General features: G+C 32.2%; 1 protein-coding gene and 1 long non-coding RNA gene across 3 annotated transcripts; one reads left to right on the plus strand and one right to left on the minus strand.

Moving 5' to 3' along the window:
* Positions 1-215: 215 nt before the first annotated feature.
* On the minus strand, positions 216-9,894 carry LOC148627458 (uncharacterized). Of its 2 annotated transcripts, XM_088573608.1 has the most exons (7): positions 9,375-9,749; positions 7,869-7,928; positions 5,781-5,937; positions 4,320-4,468; positions 3,613-3,742; positions 2,656-2,800; positions 216-848 (listed from the first exon to the last, which is right to left on the minus strand). In XM_088573608.1, coding segments are annotated over exons 2-7 (804 nt in total). In that variant the 5' UTR covers positions 7,870-7,928; positions 9,375-9,749; the 3' UTR covers positions 216-626. The 2 variants fall into 2 exon arrangements, with proteins under 2 accessions (XP_088429734.1, XP_088429725.1); XM_088573599.1 differs by lacking the exon at positions 7,869-7,928 and having other exon boundaries at positions 9,375-9,894.
* LOC148627459 (uncharacterized) lies at positions 9,711-13,694 on the plus strand. The gene is made up of 3 exons (XR_015920767.1): positions 9,711-9,834; positions 10,007-10,056; positions 12,276-13,694. It is a non-coding gene; the product is annotated as an uncharacterized LOC148627459 (long non-coding RNA).
* Positions 13,695-14,389: the final 695 nt, after the last annotated feature.

The following is a 14,389-nucleotide window of genomic DNA, read 5'->3' on the forward strand; positions in this document are numbered from 1 at the left end:
ATATTCAAACGTTGCACAATTGTCTAGTGCCATAGAATAAATATTTTAAGGCTTCAAGAAAATGTTCAAGGTTCAATTATCCAGTATTTTAGTTTTGCCGCCCACCCTCTTTCTGTGGTTTTGATTTTGTGTATAGTTCATTCTGCCCGACATTCAGTGTGAAGAGATATCGCTTAATATGCCTTGTTTGTTTATGTCTAGAATAACTTTGAGGATGTAAGTAAACTTTTTTAATTGTAAAACGAAATAGCAACAATAAACATTTGAAGACATAACCATATTGCTCGTATATGTGCTCGTGATTACTATAAACAACACTTTTACAATAACAAGAACGATCTCTCAATAGTGATGCCTATTTGCCTTTGTTAGGTACACATGCAGTGCATATGAAGTTCCTGTAGATTTTTTTTCAATGGCCATGCTAAATCAATGAAATATGAATATTACATCACACGCGTGTGACCCCATATCACATTGTTTGCTCAGACTATCACATTTATATCAGATGCAGCTACTATGGAATGCTATTATCTCCCCTTAACGATCCGACGAACGTTCGTTTGATCAGGACGTCAATTCCGCGTGTCGACTAACAGATGAGGTACAAATCCAAGATGGCAATATCAATGCAGAGGAATGTTATTGCACGTTGTAAAGATGTATATTATTTTTATTATGAATAAAGAATGTGACATAGATACGGCAGAGTTTGACCCGTCACTGGCATTGTCATTCAGATTATGTCGCACTTGAATTTTATGCTGAATACTGTCTGTAATAATATTCTCTCTGTCAAGTTCTGTGGTTATCTGCACGACCGTTAATGCTTCCGTTGAAGTTGATACCTGAAAAAAAAGTAGAAAATATCCAACGAAAATTTCAATATGCATTTACCCTTCATTTTTACCTTTTTAAACCGAACGCGGTAAATCATATGGTATAGCCAGTATTTTCACAAAAAGGAGGCATTCCAAAACAAGTCAAAATTGGCACAATACAGAAATAAAGATTCCTATCACTGCTCCACGACTTGAAGGCGCTTCCCGGAAAGATACCTAAATGTTTATTTCTTCAGGCCGAGACTGGGAATGAGTGTTAGACAAGTGATTCAAATATAACTGATGAAAACGTTCCCATGGTATATGGAGTGAACACGATAGTTGTAATATGTTATTACCAAACTAGAAAGACATTAATTAAAATAATTGACACGAAATCTGAAATATATATTTATTAAAGTCTCGCGCTATTGTTAAATTTCTCAGATTAGAAACGTTTGCCAAATTGAACGCTTTTTTGTCTACACATTTTAGTATTACGAAATAATGCTCTCATTTTGAGTGAAACGAGTACGCATGAGAAGACATAAATAAAAGCATCAGACAAGTTATTGTTATCAAAGACAACAGGAAGCCAAAGGAAAAACTATTTTTTTCTGCCATATGTTGTATAACTTTGTGTGAATCTGGAATTATCAAATATTATCTAGAACAAATCACAAAACACATTGCAAATTGTTTTAACAACAGTGATGATGTGGTGTATAATAATGCCATCTTCACCTGGATACTGAGTGAAGAATTGTCACTTAAGACTACCCACATCGATAAATGAATTTGTGCTCGCTGTTTTATGATAGAAAACGCATAAAAAGCCGTTTTTGATATCGATGCCGAAATCACGACTCAGTTCATTTTGTAAACTTTTACACGAAGTGGATGTACACTTTCACTTTAAAGAAAACAATGAGATTAAAGTCCAAATTGTTATATATCAAACACTTATCTAGAAAAAAAAGAATGCTATTGTTTTTATCCGGTTTTAATCATCAAAAACACAAGCACAAAAACCCTTGATAATAAGGACTGAATGTAACTGGTGTTTTTCTGTCCGAATCATGAAATAGTCACTTAAAAGAAGACACGTTTTTCAAGAAAGACAAGATCAAGTATAGAGACACAGTAAAATAACACCGATACTAACAAGAAATGCACGAACCGGGTTATATTTCACTGAATATTTTAACAGTCGGACCTACATGGCAGTGATTGTGTGAAAAAAAAACAATATGAAGGGTTTTACGACATGAGAAAGGAGATAAAATTTATTCCCCGATGGAGCTATAAAGTTTCACGTCGGTGATATGTTCTTGATGCATGACAAAATGAGGCTTTTTGATTCATTCTTCAAGTGTTTAATTGGAATGCCATTTAGTTAACATATGAAGAGCAAAATACATTATGCAATTATTTGAAATGATACATCGCTTTTAAGATAATGCAGTTGAACTTAAAACATCATGTACTTGCATACTTTCCAATAATTTCAGTTCAAGTTATTCTTGTAAAGACGGCAAAATTAGAAACGAGGAAAATTAAAGGTATTTACTTATTATTTAGCATCTTTCAGCTACTATGAGTCTACGAAATAAAGACAACTTCCAGATACCTTTTCAGGGCCGATAACCAGACTCATACTAGTAGTTAAAGAATACCACAACCGTCGAGAGAAGACAAATCAGTTAAATTTCAAATTCCTGCTTTGAATTGAATCGCTAAAAAGTTATTGATACAATCTCAGTTTATGTTTCTGTGTGTGTGTGTGTAATGCAGCAGCAGAAAAGTAGAGTCGTTTAATATGTGCAATACTTACAAATATCTGAGCGTCGCGATTGATGTCACAATCGCTGCTCCGTCTGATCATTGGTTTTACTAAGACCGGTACCAATTTAGCGGCCTCGTTGTCACATCTTCTCTCAATATTTGCCCTAATACAGTTTAAAGTTAATCTGAAATTTCTGTAAAATCAATAAAAAGAAAAATGTTTCAAGTTCATGAATTTATGTGAATGCAAATCAGGTTTGAAGACTTCTTCGACTTATATGAAGACTTATTGTCTCTGCAACCGTGAAGATAACTTAACTATTGATGTACGCCACCGTCAGCATTAATGGACTTTAGATTTCATTTGTTGAACATTAATAAGCCGATTTCCAACCTTGAAACGTACCAGGTGTATTTTGTTCAGCATCTATTAATATCCTTTAAGAAAATATATTTTTCACAAACGATCATTTGTTCGAAGTCGGAGATAACGAGAAGAACGTACTTAAAATTGCTTTTATGTTAAGGATCAAGGCATCGTTTCACAAACCACTCGTAAGACTTGCGTACACGCAAATCTTTAACAAACCAAAGGTACCCACCTGTATACAAGTCTTACTTAAGCTTTGTTATACGATGCCAAATATACTATGTTACTTCCGGGTTGTTACATGCACAATGAAGCTCAGTAACGATGAAAACCAAACATCAACGTTGTGTTTTATTATCGTGTTTTGCCAACGCCTCTGTCGTTTGAATTAAACGGCTTGCCAAATACCAACAAGAAAGCAAAACAAAATATTAAGAATAATAAATATTGACCTCTGTTCAATATATTTTTTCAATTTAGATATCTCAGATTAGTGTGGACAATAATTGTGCAGGCAATTGTGAATACAAATTGGAACATAAAGATTAAACAGTTATTACAACTTTCATATTTTTGGAACATGTGAATTTCGCGTATGAAACATTTCAATTGACAAGATACATAATATATACGTGCCTACAAAGCTGAGACAAAGAATAGTCATCAAATCTTGACATGAGTCTGACAGATGAATTCATATTGTCCTCAAAACATCTCTCGGAATTACTCCGAGACATCAGAAAACATGTCATATGTCTTGCATATACTGAAATGAGAAAAAAAAACAAAGCTATTAATTCATTCAGATGCATTAATTTCGAAATTGCTTGTCTGATATTGGTCTTTAAATCTTCAAAATGATTTGAGTTTATATTGATATGGAAGATTTATTCATTGTCTGATTCTTATTTCTCTTAGATAATCTCAAGTCGAGGAAGTTGGACGACTTGTCTCTCTTATATAATCTGGATCACCTCAAGTAGTCGATATCATGACAGTAAATAAGATCACAGGAGTTCCCAGCTGACCGGTATATCATATTTACGGTATAATAATGTAGCATGTACTTCCTACACGTTTATATTTCATGGATAAGTTACACTTTGTATTATTAAATCTTATGTTTGTAAAAGAGTAGTCAAGGGAACCAAGATTTGAGATTCCAGATTTAAAAGAATGTAATCCAGGGACAAATACCAGACAAGGAAAACAGACAAACACAACAAAGAACATAAAGTAACAAAACATTCGTAGATCAGGTATATCAAATGTATTTGTCCCCATTTGTCAATGCTAGGAAATATTTTTTTCCTGTATCATCGTTTAAATCTGCAAGTACGTACCTTCATATAAAGCGTCGTCTTTACATAGGTCACTTAGCTCATTTCTGGCTCCATCGAAATGAGACAAGGTATTTTCAATCTTCTGATGAAGACTCTCTGGGCAGTTGGCTTTCAGTCGCTCCACACACTCCATTGAAATGACATATGCACTGAAATTGATATATGTTTCTTTCGCATTTAATCTTAAATATCAGAGTGCTTAAATTTCTCATTATATCAACGCTTGTAAATTTCTGTTCATTTTATTGAGTTAAAGATAACAAATGAATATTATTATTAGTTTTCATGGTTTAGTAGTCCATCCGCTAGCAAATGTTACTTCTATGCATCAAGACAGATATTAAAGTAAATATTCAATAAGATAATGCATGTTTGTATATTCTTTAAAAAGCGCAATGCAAGCGTTTGGTTTCTTCAAGTTGAGAGGATTTCAAAGAAGACATTTGTTCAGTTAATATTTATTAAATTAATCTAGAGGTGCACACATAAACATAGTTATTGGTATAAAGTTATTGCAGGTGTACATGTTCATAAGTTTAAAACGTTGAATGCATATGTTTGATATGGTATTAATGTGACATAAGGCTTTAAAAGTATAATTTTACATGGGAATCAATTAAAAAGCTCCTTGCAGTGAAGTTTTCGGGTCTATACGTTTCGCACTGTCCGTCTGTCTGTTCAAACTATTTTCTTAGCATATAAAACGTCTTGGGATTTAATATAACCACAAAGATGTGTGCATACTGCCATGAATTTATGTTTGGTCAGAAATTGTAGAAATGACGACTGCTGAACTGTTTGTCAGCGAAAATGTCCGCAACTTTCCTCAACGACTTGCAGGATTGTTACGAAACTTAAAGAGGTGTGCATATGGTTTGGAATTTATATTTAAAGTAAAATTTATGTCATACTCATTTATTGTGTTGACAACAAAAAAATAGTACTGATTGTAATTTGGAGTTGTGTAATTAAGAAACGGCAGCAAAATGTGTGTCTAAAGTAATTAGCCTACTCCCCCTACATAAAATATTTTTCAATATGAATCGTATGTCCACATTGATGCCCCAATGTACAGGGTTCAACAAGCTGTGGGGGTATTAGTCCCGTTAGGGGCAATGTCTAGTTCGTTTTCTTAAATCGTTGTTCTAGTATAAGTACAGTTTTGGATTTCTGTAAATAATTATAATATAAATTGGTGACCTTACCGCCATTCTACTTGTTTAGATATGTAGATAGTGTACGGGCATTTTATATTTTAGTACAAAATGTAATTGTAATTGATGAAAAGCCAATTTACAACTTCATTCCTGTATATTAATGCCGAATAGTATTGACAAACATAAGTACTTTCTCCCCGATGGGAAAAGTTCAAGTGACCTAAAATTAATTACTGACAGGTCGGTATAATGGTTTAATCTCTACGATAGCCATTGTAAACAGGGTGTCTATAGGAATACTCACCTACAAAAAGACCGTAGGAGCTCTACGTCGACTCCTGTAAACAGTGTTTCAGTGCTCTTCGTCATACTCAGTAATTGGGTGCTGTATCCACCAAAACATGTAAAGGCTTCTTTCTGGACATTGCTGGGACAAAGATTTCCCAGACAAACTGTAATCACTGAAATTGAAATATATGTAGCTCTAAGTCTTATATGTATAAAGTTACTATAGAGTCATCTTTTGAATAGTTTGGTATATAAGAGTCAGTATAGATATCTGCATTCCTAGAAATATGCATGGAGTGTTTATAGTGTCAAATCAATTATTGTGGTCTGTAGATGAAAACTGACATAATTTTCCTGTCCTCATGGCGAACAAGAACAACCACATCTGGAGACAAACTCATCGATGGCTGTTTTAAAGTTATAACTTTAGACAATTGTTACTATTCAAGTCACAAAATGTGTGTTTTTAGCCAGTAATCCTAAACCAGTTATCTTGTTACTTTTACTAATGGGTTTTGTAGAATGTAATTTCAGATTCGGGCGTTATTGCAAAATGATTTCATATTTGCTTTGATCTTAAAAACGACATCAACATGTTATGGTCGAGCATAGTCAAAGAGGAAATCTAGTACACATTAAACACGGTGCCAAAATATAATTATCCAACAAAAAACATGATCGTGATGGATGTTATTTTTTTTCAATATTTATTTTCAGGTATTATTTCGTGTTGTTATCAAAGCATTAACCCCGAGAGTAATCTTATCTCCCACAAAGATCTAAACCAATATGAAACTAGTTGTAATAAATGTTTACTTATCAATAACCTACCAAGGGCCATAACAAGACTCAAGTATTAAAACAATAATAAATCATAATCTAGACAGTTTTATCTTTGAAGCTAATAGTGATAATTACACTAATTAGATGTCTTTAGTGGAATGTGCGCTGTGCAATTCATAGTAAACGAACTCCGACCAAATACAAGTTATTGCAACAATAAGGGTCGAAGTACTGAGATGTGTTAGGAAAAGGCTTACACGGGTAACCGTAAATGGTTTCAAAGCTACTGTACATTTGTGGTCTGATCCAGAGCTGGAAAATTAAATGTCTTTACAACTTAGTCCTTAATTGTTGGAATGAATCTTATTTAATGGACAGTCTAAATTAACACGTAAAATTCAAGTGTAATAGCAATCGTTCTATGTACTAAACGGTCTAAGTCAGCAAGGCTGTCACTAGATTTTGGCAAAGAGGGTACAGTCGGGGGGGGGGGGCGGTACGGGCTGGGAGATGCAACCCCTCTCAGACATTAGAAAACCGAACAATTTTGGGCACTTCTGGTACTTTCTGTACTAGGATTTATGAGTTTGATATTAAATTACAAAGGGGATGTAATCGCACCCAATTTTGACAGCCTTTGTCTAGATAAAAACATGGTAAACAATCATTAATTAGGAAAATAAAAATATAATAGGAACAAGAGGGGGAAAACAGATAAGCTTGTGATATATGATATGATATTTTTATTTTTTTAAAGGTCCATTTATGTCTATGTCTGTTTGACGTGTTGTTACAAAACAAAAAAAAACAAAACAAAAAAAACAAAAACAAAAACAAAAACAAAAACAAAAAAAAAACATTAGCCTCGAATCGCTATTTTAGTTATTTTTGTCTATACTCTTCAAATTTAAAGAACAGTCTGAAATCCCCTAAACACCATCTTCAAAGGATAGCTTAAAATCTCACACTATTATATAAAATTAAATTAGATGAGTCTTATATAATACTAAAAACATCTCATAAAGCCAGTTTTACAACTTTCGAAATGGCCTTTATCACAGCAGATAACTGTACTTGGGTTAGTTTAATGTGAATCTCCAACATGAAGACGAATAGATTTAGAAGTTGCTAATTACCAATCTCGTCATAGATTAACTAGAATTACAATTAAACTAGCCAGTCATTCTGGTGTAAATGCTTGTTTGTGCACTAATCAAGAACATTTTTGGTTAGGTGCCTTGGGTTGATGTTTAAACACTTGCATAATTTAATCTTGCATTCTCTGTTCTATACTGTTATTGTATTGGTAATGCCTACATACTATTTTTACAGGCAACACAATCCAGCTTGCATCAATAAACAGGTTCAGTGCTTCAAGACTCTAAGGTATTAAACATTTTTTGTTAGAAAAAATATTGCTATATCATATCCCTGTCTCTAATGTAAAAACGACATTGATTTTTCATGCTTGCCGAAAGTTGCGTCGTTTAGTGTTGACTTCGAGGTTTTTTTTTTTTTTAAATAAATTTCAAATTGTATATATAAACACACCTAAGGTTAATTATTTGTTCAGTTATTTTGAATTGTAATGTTTTTCAAATACTAAAAAGATGAATTTGAAACAAATTGAGTGATATATATCCATTTTAGTCTCTTTGCAAGTAACATGCTTCGACCACTAGAAATCGTGGTTTGATATTGATAATGCTTACTTATAGATATAAAAATCCTAATGCAAAATACGTAAACCAATCCAATATAAGATGAAAATGCATCAATTATAACCCGAAATTAGCAGTCCAATTCGTTAAAACGTACCTTACTACTGCATTTTATAATTTGATGAAGTGTTTCCATATATGTATTAATTAATTGTAATTTCATTCTAATCATAAAAAAATATTTCAAACCCATGAGTAAAGAAAGGTTACAGAGGTCTTCATGCATAATTATTTGACCAAGTTATTTTCTGTTACAATTATTAATATTCAACTGTTTTTTTTTTTTAAATTAAAACTTGGAATTTTACTTGACCTCTTTATATCTGGAATGTATTTTTGTATGAATGCTGCTAAAAAACGTGGACGTATTTGAATATTTCATCTCAAGAAATACAAGTTCAACTCCCACTAAAAGATAAAACCACAGATTTGTTGCTCATCAGAAAATCAGCCGTGGCATTCACGATTTGAAATGTGTCAGTTGTATCTCCCAGAAAAGCAATAAAAGCGAATTTGTTGAAACATATACAGCCTCGTTAACTGACAAAACAAATATCAGCTCGAGAATTCCTTTTCCCTGGTTCTTAATAGGTCTCTTTAGAAAACAACATTGACATTTTGGAAGGTTCACTTGGTTAACCGGAGATTCCAACCTAGAAGTTTGATGGGTGGTGTCTTATTCGGTGATTTTGAAGGTCGTTAAAACAAGTTTTATAATAAACTATAATAGTAAACATCTCAACATTTTTCTAGAAACAATATTTCAACTAAACTATTATAGAAAATCAAGATATATAATGACTACTATAGAAATAAACAGATTAATGTTTGATACATAATATATATTCTGATAGAATCGAAAATCACCAACGTTCCTCCTGGAACATCTATGCAATATTATTGTTAACACTACTAATTTTCAAGACTAAAATATGTAAAATAGTTTGCATGTGTATTATAAACGGACACGCGTCAGTCCACTTTTCTTAACGAATTTAAATATTCTTTTGTAAAAACAGAAATAGTATTAAATGTTTCATAAAACTGAAGAATAAACCAATAACACCAGTTTTAACACAAAACATTATAATGCAAAAGTAACTTACCTTGAAGAAAAAATATCAAATTAAATTTAGCTAAGTTAAGAAACTTCCCAATATTAATTCCAAGAAAAATTCCACTCTTCCACATATTGCAATGTACATTGGTAAAATTTGTAATTGATCTTTAATCGTTGAAATATACAACCAATTAGAGCAGCATACGTAAATAATTGACTGCACTTAGGTTCTTTTCCGTGTCCTACTGTTGATAACAGGTTTTCCTTGCTGCGCTATACGGATTTTTTTGACAATGATTATCATTCAGAACAAGCGATTTGTTAACATAAGTAAACAAATTCCCTGCCAATCACTACTCTTCCTGAAGACGATAAAAAGAAACTTTGAAGAGTTTCTGATGAAGAAGTTTCAACTATTTGTTTCCGATGAACAATCTTGTCGAGAGGTTTTCACTATATCAATCATGAACGTCAAGTGATACCGCTTTGATAAGTATTTCTATTTTGTATGTATCAGTCTCATAATGCATGTTTCTATGAAAGAGTTCGTGTAGTCTGAATACGCACTTGCATGTAACAAACCTTTTGATATTTGATTTGGTGCAATTTACACCTGTTTGTTATCAGCACAATGGCATAAAGATTAATGAATAAAATACCACGTTTTTAATTTTACAGGTAAACTGCTGTCAAGTTCTTATGTGGATGGAATTTACAGAATGTTCATGGTTTGTTTTAAAATAAGACATATTTAACCCCTGGACGTAAACAATTGTTTAGACTTCAAATAGCAAAGGTCTTTTCAAACAATACCCTGTTAGGATATACACGTGTTTATGTTTACATTGAACCTATATTCACGTAAGACAAATTTGTATTTTTGTGTAAATTTTGTTTCAATTGTTCGTTTTAAATTGTTTTTAGTCTTTTTTTTAAAATCATCATCGTTTTAACTTTATTATACACGAACTCAACGAACTCACATACTATTTCATTGGTACATACACTGTTTCATATGAAAACATAAATGATGGCAAAATCAATTTGTACTTTGAATTAGTGAAAAACCGAATTCATTTATGATCCTTTCAATAATTTTATCGTCTTGTTAATATTAAGTGAAATCAATCAGCTTTATTTTCCTGGTCACAGACAATCGTTATAATAAATTGCGTATTAAAAATCAAATACAGGCAAGACAACAAAATATCATAAAATTCCCTCATACAAACTAGTACAAACCTTAAGTAGTGGGCCCGGGTAGAAACAGTTTTAGATCTTTTAAACAAACCAATTTATATGGAGTTTAGCCAACAATCAAGGGTGCAATGGAAGTATTTCAATCTAAACTTTTGAATGTTTTGTAATTTTAGCGTACTTCTACACCTTAATTTGGTTCTGCTTTTTTCCCTTTCTCTATTGAATTCTTATACGAAGTTGTAGTTTCCCCGTAATAATTTCTTCATGGATACACAAATGTAATTCATATGGTATATATCTATATGTTTATCTATAGCTAGCTACAACATGGTCTTCAAATCTTTGAGTTATCATTTCTGTTAAGAGACAAAATATTGACTTCCGTATCATAGCTACTGTATTAAAACATCTCATTTCACTTAATTTGACTTTAAGACATAAGTGGTACCAATTTCAAACAAGTTATTGTTGCTATTCGGAAACGCATTATATCGCTGAAGATCAAGCTTGATTGTTCCTCCTCTGTAATGAAAGTACAGATTGATTATATTCTTTATGACATAGTTATTAATAGATTCCGTCACAGATAGACATGAAGGATGGGGTACAATGCGCGTAAATATTATGTCTGGTCACTATACCCAATTATTGTAGACATATTGAAAATTTTGCATTTATCAACAATGATAATTGGAAATACCCAAATACTTTCTTACTATGATAACTTTATAAAGTCGTACACATGTTTGTTATTGACGAGATTGCTAATATTCCATTAAAAATTTTCTCCCTAGGTCCATTAAGTTCAATTCCAATGATGATATCTACCATACCACAATCAATTTCAAACTTATTAGGATTTGTTGTGATTGTCGAAGCCGATTTCGGTAAATCCTTCACAATCATAATGTTACATGCTGTCCAATATGCTCCTGCTTTTTTGCTTGTTTGGGAGTTCATGATGTAATTATTTAAGCAAGTAGATTGCAGATGAATGTATTTACTCAAAACCTGTGGCATTGTTGTCAACGTCCGTTGCAATTTGAGACCAATGGCTCATTCGATGTCGCGATTTTTTTATTGTTAAATCTATCAGTAAGGTTTTTACTGCAATATTTCCTTGCCATTCACACATTCATTAGTCTTGAATTATTGGTATTAATTCATTATTCTATCAAAATATATCTTATATAATATGTACCATGATGAGGCACTTACATTTGCTTTGGCGCAATAACTCATTTCATTTGAAACCTTACACAGTATGTGTATAAACATTGAAGATGTTCACCTCCTACCATGCAAAAAATTGACTAATCGTTTCTTACATTTTTATTTATTTATTTTTATTTTTTTTTATAAATATATTTTTTTGCATTTAATCTTTGTCATTTTTACATACTTTGAGCAACCTGTAACTCGAAAAGTGTTGAATCAATATTATTAAAACCTTGCACAGTGTTTGAATATTGAAATTCCGCACGTCCTGTTACGGAAAATTTGATGAATGTTCTCCTACAATTTCAGCATGTTGAATTTAGCCGCACTTTTTTTGTTACTAGTACTTTATGTTGATGACAGTGTTTACTTTGTATAAACTGCAATACAAAAAGTTTTGAAAACATACTATTCAAACCTCATAAAGTGTGTTCGTATACGTAACGAAAATGTGCATCTATATTATCATAGACAGTATGACAAATAATTGATATTAATTTTTAACTGTTGAACCCGATTATATTTTCAGCATTTCATGCGATCATCAGGAATACTTAAGATAAGTTGTAACCTACACTGCAGTTGCCTTGTACTTGTGCATATATTGAAGAGTGATGCAGGTCCAGATGTGTTATCAGTCTTGTTCATGAATGGACATTAGTTAAGCACGCTTGGAGATGTTCTGAAGAAACTGAAAGAAAGCATAAAGTCCGTTTTACTTGAATAAATGTGTATTCGACAAAACCTTTCATGGTGAAAAAGACTGAAACTAAAGGAAATCCAAAATGTGTTGGATATTGTTTTTATGACAATCCGGCTGCATTCCTAAATTGTGAATCATATCATATTCCTACTAAATCCTGCACTACTTAATTCAATATAATACAATTTATACGTCATTCAATTATATGATATTAAGAGGAAAAAGGCTTTTGAATCAATGAATGATTTTTTGAATTAGGGTTCGAGGAACAAAGAGATTTCTGTCGTTGGAGGGTGCCTGGAATCAAACATAAAATGGGTTATCTATAGAAGCTGAATTATTGTGTAATGCTTAATCTACTGGGAGCTTTTATATAGAGATTCTTCTATCTAATTCCTTGAAGCGTTTCTAATTTATGTTTAACATTCTGCCAAAATATAATTCATTCTACAATTCTTTGGAATTAGATGATAACATGTGAATTATAGATGCTGGAGATATGGGATTATAAAAGAAAAATATATGGGTTTACTTCTGATTGTTTATGTCAAAATTGTGACAAATGTTCTATGAAAAAGCGGAAAGTTCTGAAAACATGGGATCACTGTTTATTTTGTTAAGATAAATCCTGTTTGCGAAAAGCATAAACCATGATAAAATGTCCGTTTGGAAACGACAGTACAGGTGTATAAAGCAATAAAAGTTTTTAGACTTTAAAAAATTCGAACTGTAGTCTGATATATGTATGAAACCCACAAGTGACAGGCTAATCAAAACTACCAACAAGGAGTTGTTATATAGTTTGGCATCCGAATTGGCCAGGTATGATAATAATGACCGTATGCATTTTAATAATCATATGTGATTAGATGAGCATGCTAAAATTTACACATGCAAATCAAATGATAATCTCATGGTTATCATATGCAAAGTAGCATTATTATGACTGTCACATGATCGAGCGACTGTTATCATTATATTAATCGAGAAACATAAGATTATCATATGATTATCATATGTTGGAGTTGAACTTTTGGCTGAAAAGTGGGCATTTTAACGGTTACAAAATGTTTTGAAGTAAACAATTAAAAAAGTTACGGTAAATTCTAAATTACGTCTACCATTGCCATATCTATGTTGTTGATATTGTCATTTGTCACATATTCTCTATTCTAGATATTACACCATCTCCTATTCAGCGTGCACTTTCTCTGATGAGATTTGCTGACAATGCAATAACTGTAGAGGGGGTACGACCTGTTATAACCACTGGTTTTTATTCTCTTAGAAAATGTTTATTTTAACAGCTTAATTTAAAATTGCCAACATTTTATGTCATTTGTATTGTAGAGTCAATGTGTTGATTCAAGGATCGGTGGCATTGTGGTCTGCTTATTTATTTTGATGGAGATTCAACTATTAAAAAAACTGACAAAGAGTAATGAAGGGAACCAAAAAATATAGCGGAAATCAAAAGAATGTTACCCAGGGACAAAAACAAGACATGGAAAGCAGACACTCTCAATAACGAACATAAAATCAACAAAATAATACATAAAAAGTAACAAAAGTAAATGAGCAACTCGGACTCCACTAAAAACATGGAGCATGGACCAGGTGCACCGATAGGGTTAGCGTCCTCTGCTATTCTTGAAGCATCCGCCGTTGCTGATAAAAGTCAAATCCCGGTTCGACAAAAAATAGTTATTTTATCTATATGAAGTCCCAAAATAATACTTTAATTGAAATAATTAAAAATATCCCCTTTAGTTTATGAACCGGACCTTACCAATAATATTTACATCAGGTGCAGAAGGACATGGTCCACACATTTCAACTTTTCATCATGGAAAATCAGGAAGAATAAACTTAACATAGAATATCATATCATCTTATATTTTGATCCTTTAATTATAATTGGATATTGTAACTATTCGGTT

The sequence above is a fragment of the Perna viridis genome, chromosome 1 (genome assembly GCF_037379345.1).
Source record: "Perna viridis isolate PV_CMFRI_1.1 ecotype Kerala chromosome 1, ASM3737934v1, whole genome shotgun sequence".
Taxonomy (NCBI): Eukaryota; Metazoa; Mollusca; class Bivalvia; order Mytilida; family Mytilidae; genus Perna; species Perna viridis.

Bases quoted from the DNA above. Each gene is read 5' to 3' on its own strand.
- LOC148627458 (XM_088573599.1), bottom strand. From the start codon at position 9,459: ATGTGGAAGAGTGGAATTTTTCTTGGAATTAATATTGGGAAGTTTCTT. The intron at 5,938-9,374 runs GTAAGTTACTTT...TTTCAATTTCAG, and splicing joins TTTGATATTTTTTCTTCAAG to TGATTACAGTTTGTCTGGGA. The intron at 4,469-5,780 runs GTGAGTATTCCT...TATCAATTTCAG, and splicing joins CTCCTACGGTCTTTTTGTAG to TGCATATGTCATTTCAATGG.